Source organism: Carassius gibelio, chromosome A25, assembly GCF_023724105.1.
Source record: "Carassius gibelio isolate Cgi1373 ecotype wild population from Czech Republic chromosome A25, carGib1.2-hapl.c, whole genome shotgun sequence".
Taxonomy (NCBI): domain Eukaryota; kingdom Metazoa; phylum Chordata; class Actinopteri; order Cypriniformes; family Cyprinidae; genus Carassius; species Carassius gibelio.
The window spans coordinates 15,404,741-15,427,024 of NC_068395.1; the positions used below are offsets into that span (position 1 = coordinate 15,404,741).

General features: G+C 40.8%; 1 protein-coding gene across 1 annotated transcript; it reads right to left on the bottom strand.

The window, feature by feature from the left end:
- Nucleotides 1–18,560: 18,560 nt before the first annotated feature.
- Nucleotides 18,561–21,488, bottom strand: LOC127946910 (uncharacterized). Its single transcript, XM_052543726.1, has 9 exons — nucleotides 21,232–21,488; nucleotides 20,968–21,144; nucleotides 20,816–20,877; nucleotides 20,647–20,733; nucleotides 20,518–20,559; nucleotides 20,276–20,449; nucleotides 19,481–19,592; nucleotides 19,060–19,386; nucleotides 18,561–18,592 (listed from the first exon to the last, which is right to left on the bottom strand). The coding sequence occupies exons 1-9, from the start codon at nucleotides 21,293–21,295 to the stop codon at nucleotides 18,561–18,563; spliced, it is 1,077 nt and encodes a 358-aa protein (XP_052399686.1). The 5' UTR covers nucleotides 21,296–21,488.
- Nucleotides 21,489–22,284: the final 796 nt, after the last annotated feature.

The window sequence follows — 22,284 nt, forward strand, 5'->3', positions numbered from 1 at the left end:
ACAGCATGTTATTTTATTTAATGACATGTGAAACTGTAACAAAAATTACAGTAATCTTACAACTGTTATTAGCAGAATACATTAAATGTAAATTGACACTTAACATAAATAAATATTTTAAAAAATAAAAAAAAGAAACAGAAAATAGTGCAATGAAAATCAAGTTCACATGAAATACTATATTTTGACAATCCTCTATGATGCCTGTAAGTCCATCATTATGTGTATTTTGGTGTGACTGAGTGTCAGTATCTCTCTGCAGAGGACGAGGTTGTAGGATCTGACAGCATCTGAAATATAAATAAATAAATACACATAAATAAATAAATAAATAATAAAACAATAATCAATCAAGCAACCAATCAATCAATCAAACAATATGGACCATACATTCAGTATCTTTTTGTGACTTAGTGGAGATGGACAAAGAAGCATCCTCTACTGTACAGAGCTGCTCACCCTTACATGTTCTCTCTCTTAAACTAAAAAATGAAAAAGACCTGACTGGTAGGAAACTAGTTACAGTTTAAAAGGTAGCCTTTATTTCGCAGCTAGAGGGCATGTATTCAAATAGGAATCATGGGAGTTGTGGTCTTCATCCCCACAGCTGACGCAATCCGACGGGACTCGAGCAGAAATTATGTTTATGGATGAGCTAATGATTTATTAACGTAGTAGATTGAAGTAGGGTGACGCTGAAAGCTGTCGAAGCGAAATGAGGCCACTGAACTATTATACCACAGTTGACTGCTTCTGCTCCTTGCTGTTGTGAGTATGTGGGGAAAAACAGCGCTGTTTTATCATACTAAATACATTTGAAAGTTCTGTTATAATGCTACTCTGTTTGGTCATCAACGGTCTATTAAAATGCACAACATATTATACCGTCTTTGGTGTTTCCATGTTTTTAGTCATTGTCACTAGTTAAAATTGCTTATTTCTATGGATTTGAACATTCTTCAAAACATTTAGGATAATGTAAGTACACAAGTCTGCAAAATATATAACAATGTTCTACTGGTTTTTGGATATATTAATTTTAAAAAAAAAATACATATTGTGCCTTTAAAAGTTGTAAATAGAAGATTGATATTATGCTACTGAATTGTTAGTCATTTGTTCCCGTTAAGTTATTCATGAATGAAGGTACAGTAGTCTAAAGTGTGTTCAGACATTTAATCCAAAGTGCTGCTGCAGGTTTATTACAGAAACTAATAATATCACAGCAGAATAAACAAAAGAAAGTGTTCAATGATCTGACAAACATTAATGAGTAAATCAATAATATACTGTAAATGATTCTGTCAGACTTCAGAAATGAGTGTATAATACAATTGACGTATAAATACATGTTGTTGGAAAACTTGTTTGCGCATGATCGCCAGTCTTCAGGTAAATTATCCAAATATATAGAGTCACTTTGCAATTTCAGTGTAACAGGAAGTCAGAGACGTTCAAATCCATATGCAGTAGTTTATTAAAAAGAATGGTCAGACAGGCAGAAATCAGAAACAGCATCAGGTGTGTCGAGGGATATCCAGAAACGGCATTAAATACCAGGCAGGCGGTGGAGAATCACAAGCAGTATAAATTCAATCCAAAGTCAGACACGGGAGGAACAAACACAAGGAGAAATGCTCTGAATTGACAGACTGGGCTAGAATAATACTTCGCACTTATTGAGAGTCAAAACACAGTTTAAATAGGGGAATGGTAATTGGGAACACCTGGTGGTTATTAGCCCTAAGCACGGGATTATGGGAAATGGAGTTGGGAATGGAAATACAAGAATGTCAGAGCCCTGAGTGGAGTGCCCTCTATTGGAGTTCATGGGCACTCCAGCTGATAAACATGACAGTCAGCACATGCTTCAGTACTCTGAGAATGTTTATAGTACTGCAATTTAACACTGTTTATCATAATAACACACAGTACAACTACAATGACATTCATTCTTAATCTTAATGCTGATGCTGATGAACACAATCACACACAACACTGATCAACACAAACACTAATAACACAATATCATCACAATCAACATTAATCTTGTATTTCTGAAGAGAATGAGTCAGTGTTTTAATCAGGTTTTATGATCCCTGTCAATCAAACTGAACAGTCTGCATTCAGTCTCTTTCCATTTGACCCACAGTAAGGTTTACATTCTTACACAATTAATGTCAGACTGATTCTTGATTTATGATTATGGATTTTTATTACATTTCATATATATTTTCACCCTCTCATATAAATGTGATGGTGAGTTTGTCTGTGTGCTGCTTGACTACAGCAGAAGTGAAACTGGTCTGTTTCAGTTCTGATCATGTAACCAATCAAACAGAGACACTGGGAGTGTGGACTGAAAATCTCATTTACATTGTGAGTGTGGAGTGATTGTGATCCTCTCAGAATAGAGCAGCTCTGTCTCCAGAGACCATGTTCAAACCCCAAGAGCTTTATTTGACTAGATTCACTGCTACTGATCGAGCTTCTGAAAAACACCTGGACAAACACTACATGGACCTTCATCTGTTAGTTGAATGATGTTGTCAGACACAAATGGAGTTTGTTGAGAAGCTTTATTGAATGTTGCAGCAAACACAGCAGATTGAAAGATCAGCCAGTGCTTTGACACTAGAGCTCTCTTTCAGTATTGAGTTGTAAATGACTACAGCTGCAGCACTAGACTCGAGTGAATCCTGCCTGACACAGGACACTCAGATACGTTTATCTGAGTCTCAGATTATTTCTAAAATCAGATATTCCCTGAAAATTAAATTCTGATTGGTTGATTGGAATGTTGTTCGGTTTCAGTAGTTTTTATACCCAATATGATGTTCTAACAATTTTATGTTAGCTATTCCACTCTTGTTCGGTCTTGAATTTACGCTTGTTTAAAAACTCAATTTCAGACTGAAATCCTGTGACTGCAGCTCAGATCAAGAGAAAATTATATCACTTATTATCCTTATGTTACGGATCACTCGGGGTCCAAGATGTCGTTGTGTGGGACCCAGGAACGTTCTTCTGGGCCGTATCCTTCCCAGTCCACTAAATATTCCAGTTGTCCACCACGCCGCCGGGAGTCCAGGATGTCCTTGACCGAGTAGCCTGCGCCGTCATCTAGGAGGAGAGGAGGGGGGGCTTCCATCTCGCCAGGTTCTGTGGAGGGAAGAACAGAAGGATGGTGAGGTTTAAGGAGTGAGACATGGAAAGTTGGGTGAATCCGGTACTCAGGGGGAAGTTGAAGTTTGTAGGTGACCGGATTGATCTGCTGGGTGATGGTGAATGGGCCAATGAATCTGGGACTGAATTTGCGGCAGGGTAGACGCAGGCGGATGTCCCGGGTAGACAGCCAGACCTTCTGACCGGGTTGGTACTGGGGGGTCTCGGAACGGCGAAGGTCGGCTGTCGTCCTGCGTCTACGGAGCGCCCATTGCAGTTGGTGATGGGCCGCGTCCCAGACCCTCCCGGAGCCAATAGTCGACCGTGGGAACATCAGAGGGCTCTCCAGACCAGGGGAATAGAAGTGGTTGGTAGCCGAGTACGCACTGGAAGGGTGTGAGTCCGGTGGTGGGTTGACGGAGGGAGTTCTGTGCATACCCGGCCCACCCCAGGAATTGGTTCCAGGAGTTCTGGTGGCCATGACAGAAGGTACGGCGGAAGCGTCCGATCTCCTGGACCTTTCTTTTCGTCTGCCCGTTGGACTGCGGGTGATAGCGGGAGGACAGGCTGATGGCCACACCTAGGAGGGAGTGAAACGCTCTCCATACCCGGGAGATGAACTGGGGGCCACGATCCGACACTATGTCCTCTGGAATGCCGAAGTACCTGAAGACATGGTTAAACATCAGTTCTGCCGTTTCCATGGAAGTGGGGAGACCCTTCAGAGGAAGAAGACGACAAGCTTTAGAAAATCTATCCACAATTATCAGAATACAGGTATAGTTGTCAGAGGGTGGAAGGTCCGTTATGAAATCCACCCCTAGGTGTGACCATGGGCGGTTGGGAACGGGCAGAGGATGAAGTTTGCCAGATGGTAGATGGGGAGGACTTTTAGACATGGCGCAGCTTGTACATCCACTCACGTACCTTCTGACATCCGAGGCCATGTTGGGCCACCAGAAGCGTTCCCGTAGCAACGAGAGGGTTCCATTGACCCCAGGGTGACCAAAAAGGATGTTTGGCTCCCTGCAGCCAATGTCTCCACTCCTCCAGGGCGAGCTTGATGGCAAGTAGCTCCCTATTACCAATGTCGTAATTTACCTTCCGCTGGGTTGAGTTTCCTGGAGAAGAAGGCGCATGGATGGAGGCGGCTGGGTGTCCCCTGCTGCTGGGATAGGACCACTCCCACTCCAGTGGTAGAGGCGTCCACTTCCACGACGAATGGTAAGTCAGGATCTGGATGCACGAGGAGTGGGGCGGTCGTGAAGGCCTGCTTCAAGGTCTGGAAGGCTTCGGTGGCGGCAGGAGTCCATGACAGGGACTTGGGCTTCTGGGGAAGGAGGTTGGTAAGCAGACTGGTGATAGTACTAAAGTTCTGAATGAATCGTCTATAGAAGTTGCCGAAGCCAAGGAATCGCTGCAGTTCCTTTAAGGTGCTAGGAATGGGCCAGTCCCTGACGGCGCTTACCTTCCCCTCGTCCATCTGGATGCCACTGCGGTTGATGGTATATCCAAGGAACTGCACTGAGGGTTGATGGAATGTACACTTCTCTGCTTTTAGGTAGAGTTGGTAGTCCCTCAGGCGTTGCAGGACCTCCGCAACGTGGCGTTGATGTTCTGCCTGGCTCCGGGAGTAAATCAAGATGTCATCGATGTAGACTAGGACGAACTGATGGAGGAAATCCCGGAGCACCTCGTGTATGAAATCCTGGAATACAGAGGGGGCATTTACAAGTCCATACGGCATAACACAATATTCGTAGTGGCCAGTAGGGGTGATGAAGGCAGTCTTCCACTCGTCCCTCTCACGTATCCGGATGAGGTTATACGCGCTGCAGAGGTCCAACTTGGTAAACACAGTGGCACCACGGACATGTTCTAGGGCCGCTGGGATGAGGGGAAGAGGATAACGAAACTTCTGAGTTATCTTGTTAAGAGCTCTGTAATCGATACATGGCCGTAACCCTCCGTCCTTCTTGGCCATGAAGAAGAAGCTGGAAGCAGCAGGGAGGTAGATGGGCGGATGTATCCTTGAGCCAGCGCCTCCCTGATGTAATCCTCCATGGCCTTCTCCTCGGGAACGGATAAGGGATAGATCCGTCCCTTAGGCACTGGTTCACCAGGCAGCAGATCTATGGCACAGTCCCACGGCCGGTGTGGAGGCAGCTTGGAGGCCCGCTTCGGGCAGAAGAAATCGCTGAAGGGGGCGTAGCACTTGGATATGGAGATGGACTGGTTCTCGACAGGGCTTTCAACGGATGTGGAGTAGACTGGTAGTGGTTCGGGGGGACGTTCCACTGGAACAGGAAAGCCTGAGATACATGATTGAAAGCAGGCTTCGCAGTAGATGGATGTCCTCGTGGTGAAGGAGTCCAGTTTGAAGAGAGATAGGGCCCACGCAGTGGCGTACATATTTCTTGCTTAGCGGCCTGCCGGTGATGGTGTGGATTTTGTAAGCGGCCGGCGTGGCCATGGTTGGGAGCCTGAGCTGACGGCAGAGGGCGCCGGAGATGAAGTTGCCGGCTGACCGAGAATCGAGGAGGGCGGAAACTGGAAGAGAGACATCAGCCGCAGTAAGTGTCACAACAGTGGTGAGTGGTTTCATTTGATATCGTGAGGGAATGATGGCACTCACCATGGGACGAGGAGGACGAACGGGGCATCCAGCTATGGTATGCCCCGAAGCTGCACAGTACAGACAGAGATTCTGGGCCAGCTGTCTTTGACGCTCCGCCATAGTGAGGCGGTAGGAGTCCACGAGCATGGGTTCGTTGGCTGGTTCTGGGGAGCTGACGTTCTCTGGTCGGCAGAGCGGTGTGGAGGAATGCGCCGGGCCCTGGTGCTCTTCTAAGCACTACTGCATACGAGCTGGATGAATCGCTCAAGGCCGATGGTATCCTCGTATGCAGCGAGATGCAACCGCACTCTGGGATCCAGTCCTTGACGATAGGTAGTGAGCAGGGCCTGTTCGTTCCACCCACTGGAGGCTGCCAGAGTTCTGAACTGCAAGGCATAATCATTGACAGACATCTTCCCTTGTTTCAAGTTATAAAGTCTCTCACCTATCGAGGAGTCCCAGGCAGGTTTGCCGAAAACTTCCCGGAAGTGTTCGATGAAGCTAGAATATGACTGGGTTACAGGGTTATTCTGGGTCCAGAGAGAGTCTGCCCACTGCAATGCCTTGCCTTGTAACTGGGAGATTATAAAAGCTACCTTGGATCGGTCCATTGGATATGAGAGCGGTTGCATCTCCAGGACCAGTGAACACTGAAGAAGGAAACCGCTGCATTCCTCCGCTGAACCAGAGTAGGGCGCTGGCCAGGCCATGGGACTGGCGTGCACGGCAGGTGAAGGAGGGATGACGGGGTTAGCGGAAGTGCACGCTGGTGGTGGTGATGCGGGTGCTGACATGAGTGTCCGACGGAGTGCGTCAACCAGTTCCTGGAAGGGGTCCGTGAAGCTCATGCTTGCGTCTCTCTGTGCTGGTCCGGTCATCTGTTACGGATCACTCAGAGACAGAGGAGTAACAGATGAAGTAGATGTTTATTTAAAGACACAAGCAGAGGAGTAGGTAGTGAGGAGTGGATGGGTATTGGGATCCGTGCCGGGAAGGAGGTGAACACACACACACGCACCGTTGGGGCTTGGAGGAGTCTTCGGGAACAATCCTTAGAGAGAAGATGAAGGAGGAGTAGTCTTCAGAGTATATCCTTGGAGAGAAGGTAAAGAGGAGTTAGTCCTTATAGTTAGCGCAGATGAATAAAAAAAAAAAAAAAAAAAAAAACGATTTATGGAGAAAAAGTCAAGTCGCGCATCAGTTCAATCTTCTGATGACAGCTAATTGGTCAGCATTCAAGAAAGGCTGTCCAGTTTCTGTGCATTAAAATGTGTAAATTTAGTTATTTATTATCATACATGAGGAGACACAACAAAATGAGGTAAAGCATTTGTAGAAAAAAAAATTATATATATGTATGTATCCTTACACCCGTGCTATAAACTATAAATGATAGTGTAAATGGCCAGAGTCAACTCAGTTAGACAACTAATTCTTCTTTTCTGGTATGAGATATTCGTGACCTCCAGAACACAAATCACAATCATCGACACACTACACACTTCACACAGTGTCTAGATGACACAACTCAAAGGGACATCAAATACAAAACTATAATAAACTAATACAAGCTGCAGTGCATGCTGGGAGCTGGAGCCCTGCTCTTTTTTGTAAAGGTAAAGAGGAGTTAGTCTTTATAGTTAGCGCAGATGAATGATCTTGTCGCGAACGTGACCGGACAATGATTGGGTGCGTGTGTGTGGTTTATGTAAGGCTGTGGTGGATGACAGGTGATGAGGATCAGGTGGTGATGGTTAGAACTCGGGTGAGGGTGTGCGCCGTGATTGTGTGGAGGTGGAACCTGGCGTGTTTGTAACACCTTAAATAATTGATTTACTTATTCTAACTAAAAATTTAATAACTTAATGTGTTTATTTATTTATAACATTTTTCAATTTAAAACACAAATTATGTGACTACAAAGAAAACCACTGTTTGGAATTAGAAAACAACTAAATTTACAAAAAAAAAAAAAAAAAAAAAAAAAAACACCTAAACATATTTTGTTTAAAATTTGCTTGTAGTACACACTGGATTACAAGAAAAAGAGATTCAAAATCATTGACTGAACCAGACAAAGTAAAGCTACATTTACATTTTAATGTCAAATCACAGTCACACTTTATTTTAAAGTCCAACTCTCACTATTAACAAACAATTATTTATGAATTCGACCTCAATAAACTCCTAATTTGCTGCTTATTAAAGGTTAGTATGGTAGTTATTAATGTCTTATTCTGCATCAGTAACCTTACGCCATACATAAACATAATAATTTATTTATAAGTACTGAAGAACAGCCAATATGCAAATAATATGCATGATAATAAGCAACTAGTTTATAGTGAGAATTGGTCCCTAAAGTAGTATTAACAATAATTTAGTTCTTCTGAATATTTAAATGTATATTTAAACAGTAAACATTTTAATCTATTGTAAATTATATTTATAATTTTAATAAAATTTTATTCAATCTAAATTGTGTTTTATTGGAGATTTAAAAGAGCCAGACTTAAGTTCCTCTATCTAATGTGTACCACAGTGATACAATCTAATGAAACACTTGAACAAAAACAATGTCATTTTTTCTCTTTTTTTAAATCCAGCCCAGCTAACAATGACATGTTGGTCTGCAGTGTTTTTTTGGGCGGCACAAAGTCAGCATCTTGACACGTGTGGATCTCCATCTACACACCATCAGTGAGCTGACAAAGCTCATTAATCTTTATTGGAAACTGTTGAAGTGATTGGGTTCTCCAAGATGGCGGTTCTGTTGACATCCAGTAACTGGTGCAGATAAATCTTATGCAGCATCTCGCGTGTCTCAGTGGGGAGACCTGAATATTGCTCACCATTTCTTCAAACGCTATCGAAGTATGCAATGCAAGACTGCCAGATTCAGAAATAGCATCTTTCCACAAGCTATTAGACTACTCAGTTCACATTGACATACACTGATATAGGTTGCTGGACTGATGAAACATATGTATAGACTGATTGAACTATTTGTGATTTTTTTTTTCTCTAGGCTGCTACCTGATGAACTGATGATATATATGTACAGTCCGGCTGAATCATTTATGTGGTTTCTTCTATTCTGTTATGAGCAGTATTACCATAAAAATTAATTCATTTTAATTATGCTTTATTAGCATTACTGTGTAAAACAATGTTGCCAAAGCATTAACGTGTAGAAACAATACGAAGAAAGAATCAATAAAGAAAGAAAAAAAACAAATAAATAAAATCTATCTAAATAAATGAAAAGATAAAGTGAGTCAGTTTAGATTTAACCATGTTTAACACCTAACATTGTGAATGGCTAACAAAAATTCTACAGCTAGTACAGTGTCATTATTAACAGTGCAATTATGAGCAATAAACCTATTTGTGCACTAACCTCATTAGTCATTATGTAAAGAAATTGTATTGTTTTAGTATTTTGAGTTTTTAAAGTGTCTTATATGGTGATTATATCTATTTGTTGTGATGTATATTTTATTTTAATATTGTTTTGTTATTTGTTGTACATTGATCAATGGTCTAGGAGAAAAACAATATTTTTATCTTTTTTTTCTGCTGGATGCTTGTTGTAAGGCTAGAATGACAATAAAGTATGTGAACTTGAACTATAATGAGAACCAGTGAAATACCCACTACAATTGACTTAGTGATCCTTTAAAAAATACCCATTTAAAACTTTTAGTTTTACACAATGGTTCAAAAATTGTTGCTGAACAAATATAATTGTGAGAATGTAAAATCAATTATTCTATACCAGTGTTTATGAGTTTGTAAGCAGCTCTATCTGTTTTAAATTCTGCCCACTAGAGAGAATATAGTACATGTTGTGTCAAAAATTTGATTGATGAGGGTCATAAAAGCCATCGGTTCTGGACACCTGTTTGTACACCCCTTCCCCTCCCTGTACACCCCGGTGACCTAGATATGAACTTACGAACCTAAGAAGGAATTTCGGTGAGGGAGGGGGAAAATGTGTTGGTATCTATGTGCTCTTTTGTTAAACTGTGGAAAGGGATGAAATCATGAAAATGGTACAAGGGAAGTTTTTATTAAGGTTTTAAGTACACAGTGCATTTCAAGAAAAAAGGTTATACACACAAACAAAATGGGAACGATGTAATGATCGTTTTCGTAGTTGTTAAAGTTGTAAGAAAAAAAAATAGGTTGCTGGTTATTTATCTAAAACAACTAAAGTCAAAAAACACGTGAAAAAGAAGTGAGAGCTTGTAGCATTGTAGTTGAAAAAGGTGTAAAAACGTTGCTAAAGTTGTTACAAATTAAATAAAAAGAAAACTAGGTTACTGGATATTTATGTAAAACGACTAAAGTCAAAAACTATCAGAAAAAGGTTATAAACACAGACGAGAAGGAAACAATGTAATGATCATTTTAGTAGTTGGAAAAGTGTAAAACGTTGTTAAAGTTGTAACAAATAAAAAGAAAACTAGGTTACTGGTTATTTATCTAAAACAACTAAAGTCAAAAACTATCAGATATGTTTTCGTTAAGCAACACACGAAAAAGAAGTGAGAGCCTGTAGCATTACAATTTAAAAAGGTGTTTTGTTACCAGCTAGAAAAGAAAGCATTTATCACTTATACCTTACCTCAAACTAAAAAAGAAACGAATGTAAAGCGGCGATACAAACCATAAAACTTGGCATTTTTCACGATGTTATAAAAAGTTAAAACAAAAGAAAAAAGAGGTAGGTATTACGCGGATCTAAAATAAAATCCATCAGACAAGAAACTTCAAATCAAATCTATGTTGTACTTTACCACTAAACACCATTTTAAAAAGCGAGACTGTTAGTAACAGAGAGTTAGACAAAAGAAAAAAAAGATCTCACAGCAAAGTGTTAAGACATCTCCGTTGAGCGATCCTGACAGCACCGCAGACACACTTAGAATGAGGCTCGGGGGATGCTCCGGGAAAAAAACCACGCCCCCAGCGCTAGAGACTGCTCCGCTGTAGGCGTGATAGCAGCGTCAATTTGGGTGTAACAAGTGTTTAAAAAGAGGATTTTGTTGAAGCAAATTTATCCGTACCTAGTGGTAAAATACGAAAGGGTTTTTTTTGTGAATTGAAAAATTGGACAGCTAATCTGTAACAATGGCTACGACATCATTACCTAAAACTCCTGAGAAGAGTGTCGAGTTAGATATGGAACAGCTAATGATGGCCCTGAGGAAGGTAAAACATGGTCCGTGTCTGGCCAATTTCCTCCACGAACCTTTGGACAATGTTAAGCGTGAGTTTCATCTATCCGGCAATCGTATTTGTAGTTACGATTTTGACAAGAGCAACTGCGAGGTCAGACTGAGCACCGTGGATAGTGATGAAAGGGTCACGTACCACACGAGCGAGGATCCTGATCTGTTTTTCACAGTAAAAGATTGGTGTTTATTTTACAATTATGTCTGGGGGGATTTAAAAGATGGAGGCGATGATCCTCTATTCATAGGCGAATGGAACGGTGTCACTCCAGGAATGCGTTACAGAGTGCTCGGGGATCACATTAACAAGTATGCTGATGATTATATATATATTCTTTGCAGCGACTGCCTCCTGGATTTACCTGAACGCGCATGGCCAATATCTGAAGCGGACCATCTTAAATACTATAAGATAAAAATTTTGTTTCAGTGGAAAGATGTGCCTGCGTTAGAGGAGATATTTGGAAAGATAGACAAAATGTTTAAGTGGTGCGAGGCGTTTGACAGATACAACAACATAAAAGTGAAACTGCTTCACCCTGAATGGTGTGTGGCCAGCCGGAGAGGGACTCATGTGGCCCCACCTACCATCTATAATCATTAAATACGCACGTCAGGCACCTCTGTGGAAATAGACTTTGAGCGACATCACCACCACCAACATGACTCAAGAAAATACTTCGCCACCTCCACACTATGTATGCGATTACAACGCATCAGACCAGTGGTCAACGCCGGACAATGACGCCTGGCTGAACAAATTCTGTACAGAACTCGGATACCATAACCTCGCCTTCCTCGCAAAGTACAATCCGCCACCTCCCCACGCTGGACCATCTGACACGGCAAATTCTGAAAACGTCTCGGACACCGTCGACAGTTGCATCGGGGTGATTGGACATAAAATCATTAAAGCTGTGGTTGCCATAATTCTGGAACATCTGGTTGACAAGCAGCTGAAGAAAGATTGTTACGGATGTCAGGTCGATCATCCTTCGCAAACACAACATTCATGTCTCTATGAGGCACCTGCGTACTATTTTCTGGGATGTTTTGAACAACTCTCGCATAAATTGTGTAAACCTGATCTGAAACTCATTCTGGCACAAACCTTGAAACTGTTTGGTTTAACACCTCATCAGCAAAGAATTCAGGGGGTTGTCGACGGCGTTCTGTGTGAGCTCAGAGATGAGATGTACATAGTGGAAGGTCTGGCAGAACTCCGGACGAAACTTGTGGATGAAACTTGCGAACAGGCCATTTACGACGCTGTTGACAGCTGGAAGAAGAGTACACCTGCTGATTCTGATTAACCGCGGGGCATGGGTAACCTCTGCAGCACAAACTGTCTGGAAAACTCATATTTAAACAAAGAATTAACAGTGAAATAACTTTTTTATTGTATAAAATTATAGATGATGAGAGTGAATGTTATGTGGACAATAAACTTTTAACGAAATTAAAAAAACAAATGTTAGCTGTGAGGGGCATGTCGGAGGAGTGGTTTGTTATGACAACTCAGTGCATCACAAACACGTATAACCCACAAATGACTGTTAAAAATATTCTTGAACTTATGCCTGAATGTGAAGAAAGTCTTAAAATAGGTAACATTTTATGTCTTTGTACTTATGTAGCCGATGTGTGTGTAATGTTGTTGTCAAGAAATGACCCGATAGACGTATATAAAATTATTGACATGCTAGTTGAACATATAATAGAGAAAAATGTTTTAATGTGTGTGAAATTCCTTCAATATCTAGATGATGTATAATTAGACAATGTAGGACCAATCAAATTGAACTTGTATGCATCTTCTGCAACGATTGCAAATAAAAAGCTTTTGACCTAATAACTCTGTCATTGATTTGTGTAAACAGTAGTTGTGGTAAGATGTCTGAATTAATGAAAAAAGTGTACTACAACCCAGCACACCCTGGTTCTTTGGGAGGTAAAGAACGATTAAAACGTGGTGTACTACAGGAATACGGGGTAACTCTGAAGGATAAAGAAATATCAGATTGGCTATCATCTCAGGACACTTATACATTACACAAGACAGCACCTATCAAATACAAAAGGAATAGAGTGATAGTGTACGGAAAAGATGTACAGTTTCAAGCAGATCTTGTTGACATGTCTGCTTTTTGGAAAGAAAACGACGGTATAAAATTTTTACTGACTTGTATAGATGTTTTTAGCAAGTATGCTTGAGTGCGTCCAGTGAAGAATAAGTCAGGTGTAGAGGTGACGAAAGCATTTGCCTCTATACTCAAAGAAAACCGTATACCTCAAAAATTACAGACTAATAAAGGTACAGAATTTTTCAACAAACATTTCCAACAACTGATGAAAAAGTATAACATACATCATTTTGCTACGGCTTGAAAAGGAATTACAAAAAATCATTGTGAACCAAGACAAATCGTTTAAAATAGAAAAGATTTTAGATCGAAAAAAGAGTGGTCGCCAAGTGCTTTGTCTTGTCAAGTGGCTGGGCTGGCCTACTAAGTTTTCCTCATGGTTACCAGAAAAGGAGATCGTGGACATACAGAATCCGTTAAAGTAACAACCCGAGGAGTCATAAGTAGCATTTGTGAAAAACTACACCATGAGTGAGGGCGGCTTTTATATCACGCTACCTTGTAATGCATCTATGGATGTTTACCCTGACAATTGTATCTCAAATTACAAAACGAGACTAGCAAGAAGTATGAACCTCAAGGGCCAATGGGAAGTCGGTTTAATCGAATTTTATTATCCTGTTTCCTGGTACACTTTTAATGAGGAGGATGCCGCATTTATTATTAACACCGACCCTAATATACTGGGATATGATGAGAGACATTACAAAGAGGACAGTGATCTTGATTATCTACATTAAAGAAAAAAATCTACAAAATGTATCTAAAGTGTGCAATAAGTTAAAGCCGGATTATTATGAAGATGTACTATTTCTGGTTAGAGAAATCAACGCCAACCTTCCACCAAAAGTCACACTTGGTTACGATCACATCAAAAACAGGATATTTCTAAAAGCACCGGCAAACACATCTTTGATATTTTATGGGAAGTTGGCTATTATTCTAGGATTAAACTCTGGTGTGTCTCTAGGAACTGCAAAGCAACCACCCGAAAATAGCTCTGACGGTGCACCTGTCATCACATACGCACCGCATCAAGCTGACATAAGAGGTGCATTTTATAGCATGTACATATACAGTGATATGATCGAATATCAACCAGTAGGTGATTCGTACGTGCCGCTACTGAGAACTGTACATATAGACGGTACATCTAATTATTATCCAATTCTGATCTGAGACGAAAACGCTCCAGTGTTTTAGCTTTAAAGTCAATCAAAAGGAATCCGTAAGGCTGATTGGTAGCATCCTTATAACACTCCATAAAGAATTTTGTATTTCCAGGGTAAATCTGTCGTCCTAAAGTCATTATTTGCATCGAGTCTCTCGGACTCTTATTATTCTCTTATGATTCTGGGTTATTAATATGATAGAAAATGGTATATGATGCACGTATTTTGTGAAAGCTCGCGAGAGTTCAGCGTTTGAAAATGCTTCACACATCAGGTCGTCACATATAATAAGTACATTGACATTAGGCTTTATTAAAGTTTCATCGGTTAAAGAGTTTGGAATACCTTCAATAAATTGAATATCATACAATGACAACAGTTCATCATACAAAGGTTGCCAACAACTGTATAAAAATACAATACTGTCAATTTTTACATTGATCAACTTGTATGCATTACGCAATAAATTATTTACAAAAACAGTCTTTCCGCTTCCTGACGGGCCGGACACCAAGACTGAGAATGGATATTCTAAACGAAAGTCAAAATACTCTTCAACATACACATTTTGTGCGTTAGAAATACCGTTAGTAGCCATAAGGAAGTGTGGTGTAATCAGGAAGTAGCACACGTTTGTCATAAACCACTTTGAATCTTTTCAATACTGCTGTATTATGCAAAGTGAACTTCTTTTTATTCCGCACAATGGTCTCTGTGCGCGTGAGCAGGTGCCTAGTGTCACGTGATGTTACATAACCCTGTATCAGACATATCATGCTTTTTAGAGTTACAATTTTCGCATTAGCAGAATGCAGCGTGACCCCTTTAGCTTTAAGAGTTACTTTATTTTTTGTGGTTTTAAAAGAGTATGTTTTCGGGCCCATTGACGCGAAAGTACTTATGAAATCTCCATCATCAAGTTCATCCGTCAACTCACCAAGATATGCACCTGTTTTAGGTACCCAATCTCCATCTTTCGATACAAAGATAACGCTGTCTGTATCTACATAAAAATCACGGGGCCCTAACTGATCCATGAGTTCATATAACTCCAGACGGCCGTAAGCCGTGGTAAATGCTGCGATGAATACATTAACATCACTCGCGGGGGCGGGGTCTTCATCGGCATAGCACCATTGAACTAAAGCCACAGTGTCCGACACGAATGAGAAGTGTTTAATGACGCGTCCGTTTCCAAAGATATAGCGGGCGAAATCTTCAGGGTCTGTCAAAAGCTCCGCTGTAGCTTGATTACACCTAAGACCAAATCTACCCCAAAGCGAATTCAATAAATATTTATTTATAGATCTGCGTGCGGGGTTAAGTGCTTTTTTGTCAAGGTCGAGCTGAACTCCCTCCTTCTCAAAATAATCTCTGACGTAAGACTCCTTTTCATCATCTGTCACTACGTGTGATGGAAATCCTGAAGCCTCTTGTTTGAATTTGAGAAACGTCTTAACATAACTGCTGAATAAAGTGTCTGATGTCTGCGGAAAATGCCAGACTTCCTCAATTCTGACTACCGAATAACCTTTATCAATAGGAGAGAGCTCGACAAAGGTCCAAACTCCTGAAATGATTCTTTCGTCATCACTGTGCTGACACTGACCCTGATACTGCGCCTCAGCACAGGTGCGACACAGCGCAAATAGTAATTTCCCCTGAGAGGATTTTGCAGGTAATATTGGATGCAATAGTTTACGTGGGGGTAGTACACTGCATTTAATGAGACCGAAATAAGATTTGACCGGTTCAAAATCTTTTAAAATGATCTCAGGATGACCGATAGGGTAGGTTTTACACGACTGTACATACGGATATAGAGATGTGAAATCCAGATATGACACACGTTCGCCCTCGGCGGTCTCGTGGTACAAGCGTAGTGCATTCGTGCGTCCGCCGTAAAGTGCTTCTCTAGGATTCAGTCTCGCTGGTGCATTATAATTACTCATAAATGCAATGACATTGGGATCGTTTTGTTTAGCAGCCTCCCACTGACATTCCCAAATCTTGTGCACTTTGAGATTGTAGGTATTACGCAAAACGTTCAGCTTATTGTCAGATTGTCTTCTGAGCAGGCCAAAGGGTGTTTTTGACACAGGATTCAAATCGTTAGGATTAAAACGACAACAATGCCCGTGCCAGAAACATCCGAGAAATTCCAAAGCTATTTTATCTCCATTATCAGCCTCATAATAACCGTCCACATGATACGGTCCAAATTTGGCTTCGCCATAATTTAAAGTGTGATGAATATCGACGTTTCTGCTTGCTTTAATGTATTCCAACCATTGTATGGAAGGGTTTGAGTAAGCTTTGTACTGATTGATGTAAGCATTTTTGTGCGTTAAGGCAATTGTGTCTTTGGTTAAAAAAAGCGTTTTGAACACTTTCATAGCACAGTCGGCTAATGTTATACATCCGAAAGGATCTACGTTGGTACATTCTATAAACTCTTTTCTGTATTTCATACAGCCTTCACGTAGCAAAACAACGTCATTCTTACAGTACAATGCTAGTTGCTTTTTGAAGTCAAACACCTCTCCTGCTACACCCTCGTACCACGAATCAAATTTCACACGTTCAGCGTCAGACATCGTCTGATATCCGTAATAATCTTTTGACGGATACGGACTGATATAGTTTGCATTCTGCAAGCGATTAAAATGATCCTTTTTCGCTGGTGTTTAAGTTTAAAGCAGAGGTCATTTTTGACAATTTCATGGGCAAGAAGCTATAGCTATCGATGTATCTCTGTTTAAAGGCTTGGTAGTACATGTAAACAAGTCTACAGCCTTGGAGTATGATTTTTGGAGTTAGTCCCTGACTAGTAAAATACTCGAGCAGTATAAAAGAGTTGAAACCTGAAGAATTGTGTGCGATAAATGTGAAACCCTCAAATTTCGGTCGTCTGAAATGCTTGACCATCTGATCCACACAATCTGCGCCTTCCGCCGAAAACTCATCCCCAGCTTGCGTTGTTGCACAAACATAATTTGCCTTATGACGACCGTCTTCATACATCGTCTCAAAGTCAAAATAAATATAGTCTTGGCTATGTTCTCTAGGCTTGGCTGGTTAAATATAGCAACAGTGCTGATCTTCACCCATGAGAACTTCGGCGCAATGAACACATCTGGATGGCGCACATTTGTGCGTTAATAGCTTATCACCGGACCATTTTGTTCTGTACTGTCTGTAACATTTATCACAGTATTTTATGCTATCACACTGAGACTTTGATCCGTCACTTTTTGCTTGTTTATGCATTTCATAACAGAAATCAGATCTACAGTATCTCAAACAATCATCGCATTGCACCGATTTCTTGGGATGCGTGTAGCAAGACATGTTCATGCATACATTACATGTAAATTTGCAATAATGTAGACTACAATCTCTAAACCCTTGATAGCAGTACTCACAAACATACGCGTATCCTAAGAAACCTTTCAGATTTTTTATCCCATAAAAATGTTCTTCATGCAGGTACAAATTCAACGTCTTGTGATGTGGCTCATCCGTATTTTTATACACTTCCAATTTACCTGAACCTGGGGCCTGTTGCACAAAAGTAGGATAAGGGATTAAGCCAGGATATCTTGGTGATCCTGGCTCAATTGATCCCTAATCCGGTTGCACTAAAGCTGGATAGGGGGCAGGAGGATATGTTATGGTATAAATTACCATGGAGATTTATTCTGTGGAGCTAGCCTGCTCCAGACCAGGCTAAATTCCAGGATCTATTTAATCTCATCCCTAATGTCAGTCAGCAGTCGCCACAAATGGAAACCAATAGTTATTTCACTGCTCACTATACATTGTTATCACATATAACTAGACCCACTGTCATTATTTAAACGTTTGTGATCATTAATTTCAATCATTTTGGATAAATAATGATTTTTAGATGATGTTGCTATCATTAGATAATTTACAGTTTCCCATAGACTATAAGGCTATATATAAAATGATAGAATATTAGGGCCACAGAGGGAAAAAAAAGACAAGTCATAATATTGTAACCAGTTGTTTTAAAGGAGGACAGTTGTTAAAATGACAGATGTGGGGCATTTCGTGAAATTGTACTTCAGTATGGTTTCATAAACAAAGACATGCTGATGTGCCAGAATATGAAGTATCACATTGTCATAACTATCAAAACTGTAAAAAGAATATGTTGCTTTTCTGCAGAAAGAACCAGCCTCATAAATTTATGACTTTATCCTTTTTCCTCAGTTGGGCCCTGGTACTCTGTCATATAAACAAATACACATTCCATATGAATATAAAAACACAATGTGTAACATTATGTTCCTTTATTGGATAAGGACAAAACAAAGCAGGTAAACTATCAGCTCTTTTCGAAACTGAAGTCACAGTGACTCTACAAGATGGAAAGCACAGAATCAAACCATATTATACAAAATGATACATACACATTCAAAGGTCTGTATATAACACACCCTGCATGTCTGCACACTAAAATAAATGCAGGACAAATCCATACACATCAACTGAACAGACAAATGAATGGATGCAGTAGCCTCCCTGCAGCCTTGTATTACACACAGTATACCGCACAAACATCATAAGAGGCCAAATTCGTAAAAAAACCAACCCAAAAAAAACCCTATTTCCTCAGGACATTTTTTACCTAAATTGAAAGCACACATACTAACTAAAATAATTCAACACATATTGGTCCCTCAGCAGCCGACCACTGTCGTCATCAGGGAAGATTGCCGGATTGTCCCAGTCCATGGCTGGTGGCACTCTGGGGGCCCTCTCCTTCCTCAGGCAGACCACATTGTGGAGGACAGCACAAGCCACAGTAATACCACATGGCCTAACAGGGTTGACCCTTAATTTGTGAAGGCAGTGAAAGCGTGCCTTCAGGAGGCCAAAGGTCATTTCAACTCTGGCCCTGGTCCTGGCATGGGCATGGTTGTAGGCCTGCTGTGCTTCCTGGGGGTCTGTGAAAGGTGTCAGGAGAAAAGGCTGGCAGCCATACCCCCTGTCTCCCAGCAACACACCAGAGAATTCACCTGTCAACACAAAATCTCATCATTACTACCTCATAAACACAGTGATATTCTTGACACAGCCATGATGGTTATAAATAGGGGTTGTGTGGCTTACCTTGTGATAGGCACTGATAGATTTCAGAGGCCTGAAAGATTCTGGAGTCATGGACTGAGCCAGGCCATTTTGCCACAACATTGCTGATCACACAGTCAGCATTGCAGAGCATCTGAAATCATAAGATGAGGAATATTACACCAATCAATGCACATCATTGGCAATGCAGAGTGTTCGTCAATGGACAATATCAAAAAGTTATGTTCACCTGAACATTAATGCTGTGAAAGGATTTCCTATTCACAAAATGGCTCCGTGCAGTGCGGTGCTTAATCCTGGGACCCAGTAGTCTGCATAGATATCTGATGCCATCTGCAGAAAACCTGTATCTTTCATATAGATGGTCATCAGGGAAGGCCAGTGGGTCCAACCGGTCCCTGAAGACCCTTTCTCGCCTGAAGGCTCTCCTCAGCACAAGTGCTTCTTCATCCACCACATCTCGCAAGAATGGGCATGCCATTGTCAGAGCAGAAAGGAACACACAATTTTGGGCCTTCATATAGGCTAGTGGCCACACCTGGTGCTGGGGGGGTTGGCAAAAGAGTCCGGTGCCTTATAACGATGACTTGGTTGTACTGATTACTGTGAAAATAAAAAATACCTTAGAAAGATGCCACCATCCTGTGTGCTCACAATAAGAGCTCATATGTCATGGCTCACTTGACTTTACGAGAATATACCTAATTTTTATTTTGAGCTGTGTCATCTTCTTGGAGCTGGGGGAGGAAAGAAAAATAATGATTAATACATTTGTGTTACAGTTAGCATACAGTGTACATTGAAGGCATATCTCACCTCCCTCTCAAGTTTTTTTATTTCAAGGTCCAGTTTCCTAATTGTCCTCTTTTTTATTTCGGACTCCAGTGCAAGATTGTCTATCTTTTTCTTCTTGTACTGAATGTCTATGGCTGCCAGTTCTATTTGGCGCCGGAGGTGGTTGCCATACAACTTTCTGATAGCTTGTGAGCTCTTTGAACACAATACAATTTGCGCAGCTGGAATTTGGCAGGATGTGGTGTCCTTTTATTAATACGCACTATGTTGCCAGGCTGGTTTTCCCACTGTATAGCATCTGGGTCCTGTAAAAGAAATTAGATTTTTTGATTTTGATGAGGACTCCTCACCATTGTAGAGTAAATAGTACTTTCACAGTCTTAACATGATACCTCATGCCTTCTGGAATCCAGAGAGATGGTCTCCTCCTCATCATCGTCTCCATCATGTGCTGTTGCTGCTGCACTGGGGCTTTCACCCTATCACATTTAATCGGATTCATATTGAAGCTAGTAGACAAGACATGCCAGGCCTACAGTATGCCTTTGATGGAGTACTCACTGGATCAGCATCGTCTGGTGCTTGTGCTGGTGGCTCTAACAGGAACACAGTGCTGCCAGACACTGCAAGGCAATAGGTAAACCAAAGTCAGACAGTCCAAATTGATTCAATATGAATGTGGTTGTATTCCATGTAGAGATGGAAGGACATACCTTGAATGAAGCGGGTGGCATCTTGGGAGGAACCTATGCTCGTCTCTTTCCCCCCAGGGATCCCCTCTAAGACGGGCCTGCCTTTATTTAGCTCCAAGGCCATGTCCTCTGCTGGGGTAAGGTCAGCCTTTGGTGACCCACCACCCGTGCCTTGTCTGTGGGTATTCTTTTTCACTGCTAAAACAGTACAGACAATGTGTGAGCAGGCACCTTCTGGGTACAATATATGCTTGTGCTTTGTTAAATATTAGTCAGGGACCATACCATTCTGCAGAATGTTCTTGTATTTGATTTTGACCTGCTGCCATGTCCGTTTTGGCCCGTTCATGTTTAATCTACATCACACGCACACACACACACACACACACATTCTTTATCACAAGAACATTTAATGGAGTCACACTGACAAAAATGACTTGGTATTTTTGTATTGTTTTCAGTAAAAATATATATAAAAAAAAAATAAAGATGTATTTTCTTGATTTTCTAAATGACCTAGCAAAATAAGTATAGGTTTAGACCAAAAATATAAACTTCAAGTAAATGTGTGCTTTAAACAAGCAAAAAATTTAAATATCTGCCAATATAATAAGAAAAATTCTCTTGAAATAAGTTTACTTTTTCCTTAAACACTTACTTTTAGAAAAGTTCTCTTGTTTCACTGGCAGAGTTTTTTGCTTATTTAATACATTAAGCGGCAGGTAAATCTTACAAACCTTACATCAACCATGCTCTTGTCATCTGATAAGTTTAATTAATGTGCAGGCCGTTCCACCCCTATTAGGTTTTCTGACATTTTAATTAAGCATTTTGTTTATATTCGTTATTAAACTAACAATGAATCTGATGGATTAGCATTTGTCTTTTTACTGTTTGCCATTTATTTTAAATGTTCATTAAACTTATGGTATTTTCCTTCTATGCACTTCAACAGGTTGATGGCAGCAGTCTGTACATTACAGATGATGCAAACACCACAACATTTCCAGAGCCATCTGGACGTTTTTGCATCCTCAATCTTGTGCATCGCGGCCATTATGAGGTCCACGGGGATCCAGATCATAGTCATCTTCCTGCAAGCAGAGCCGTACCCACTACTGCTGTTCCTTTTGCCTTCATGCGCCGCCCCGCACCTGTAAAAATGACATATATATGACATACCCGCAAAAATGACATATATATTTAAACATTCTTGAATCATTCTTGTGTCTTGTCTTGCCTCTCAACAACTTTTAAACTCTCGGCTGTAATTTAGTGACTCCATACACGGATTCCAACTTTAACTTACCTGATAATGAGCTAAATCACCTTAAGGAG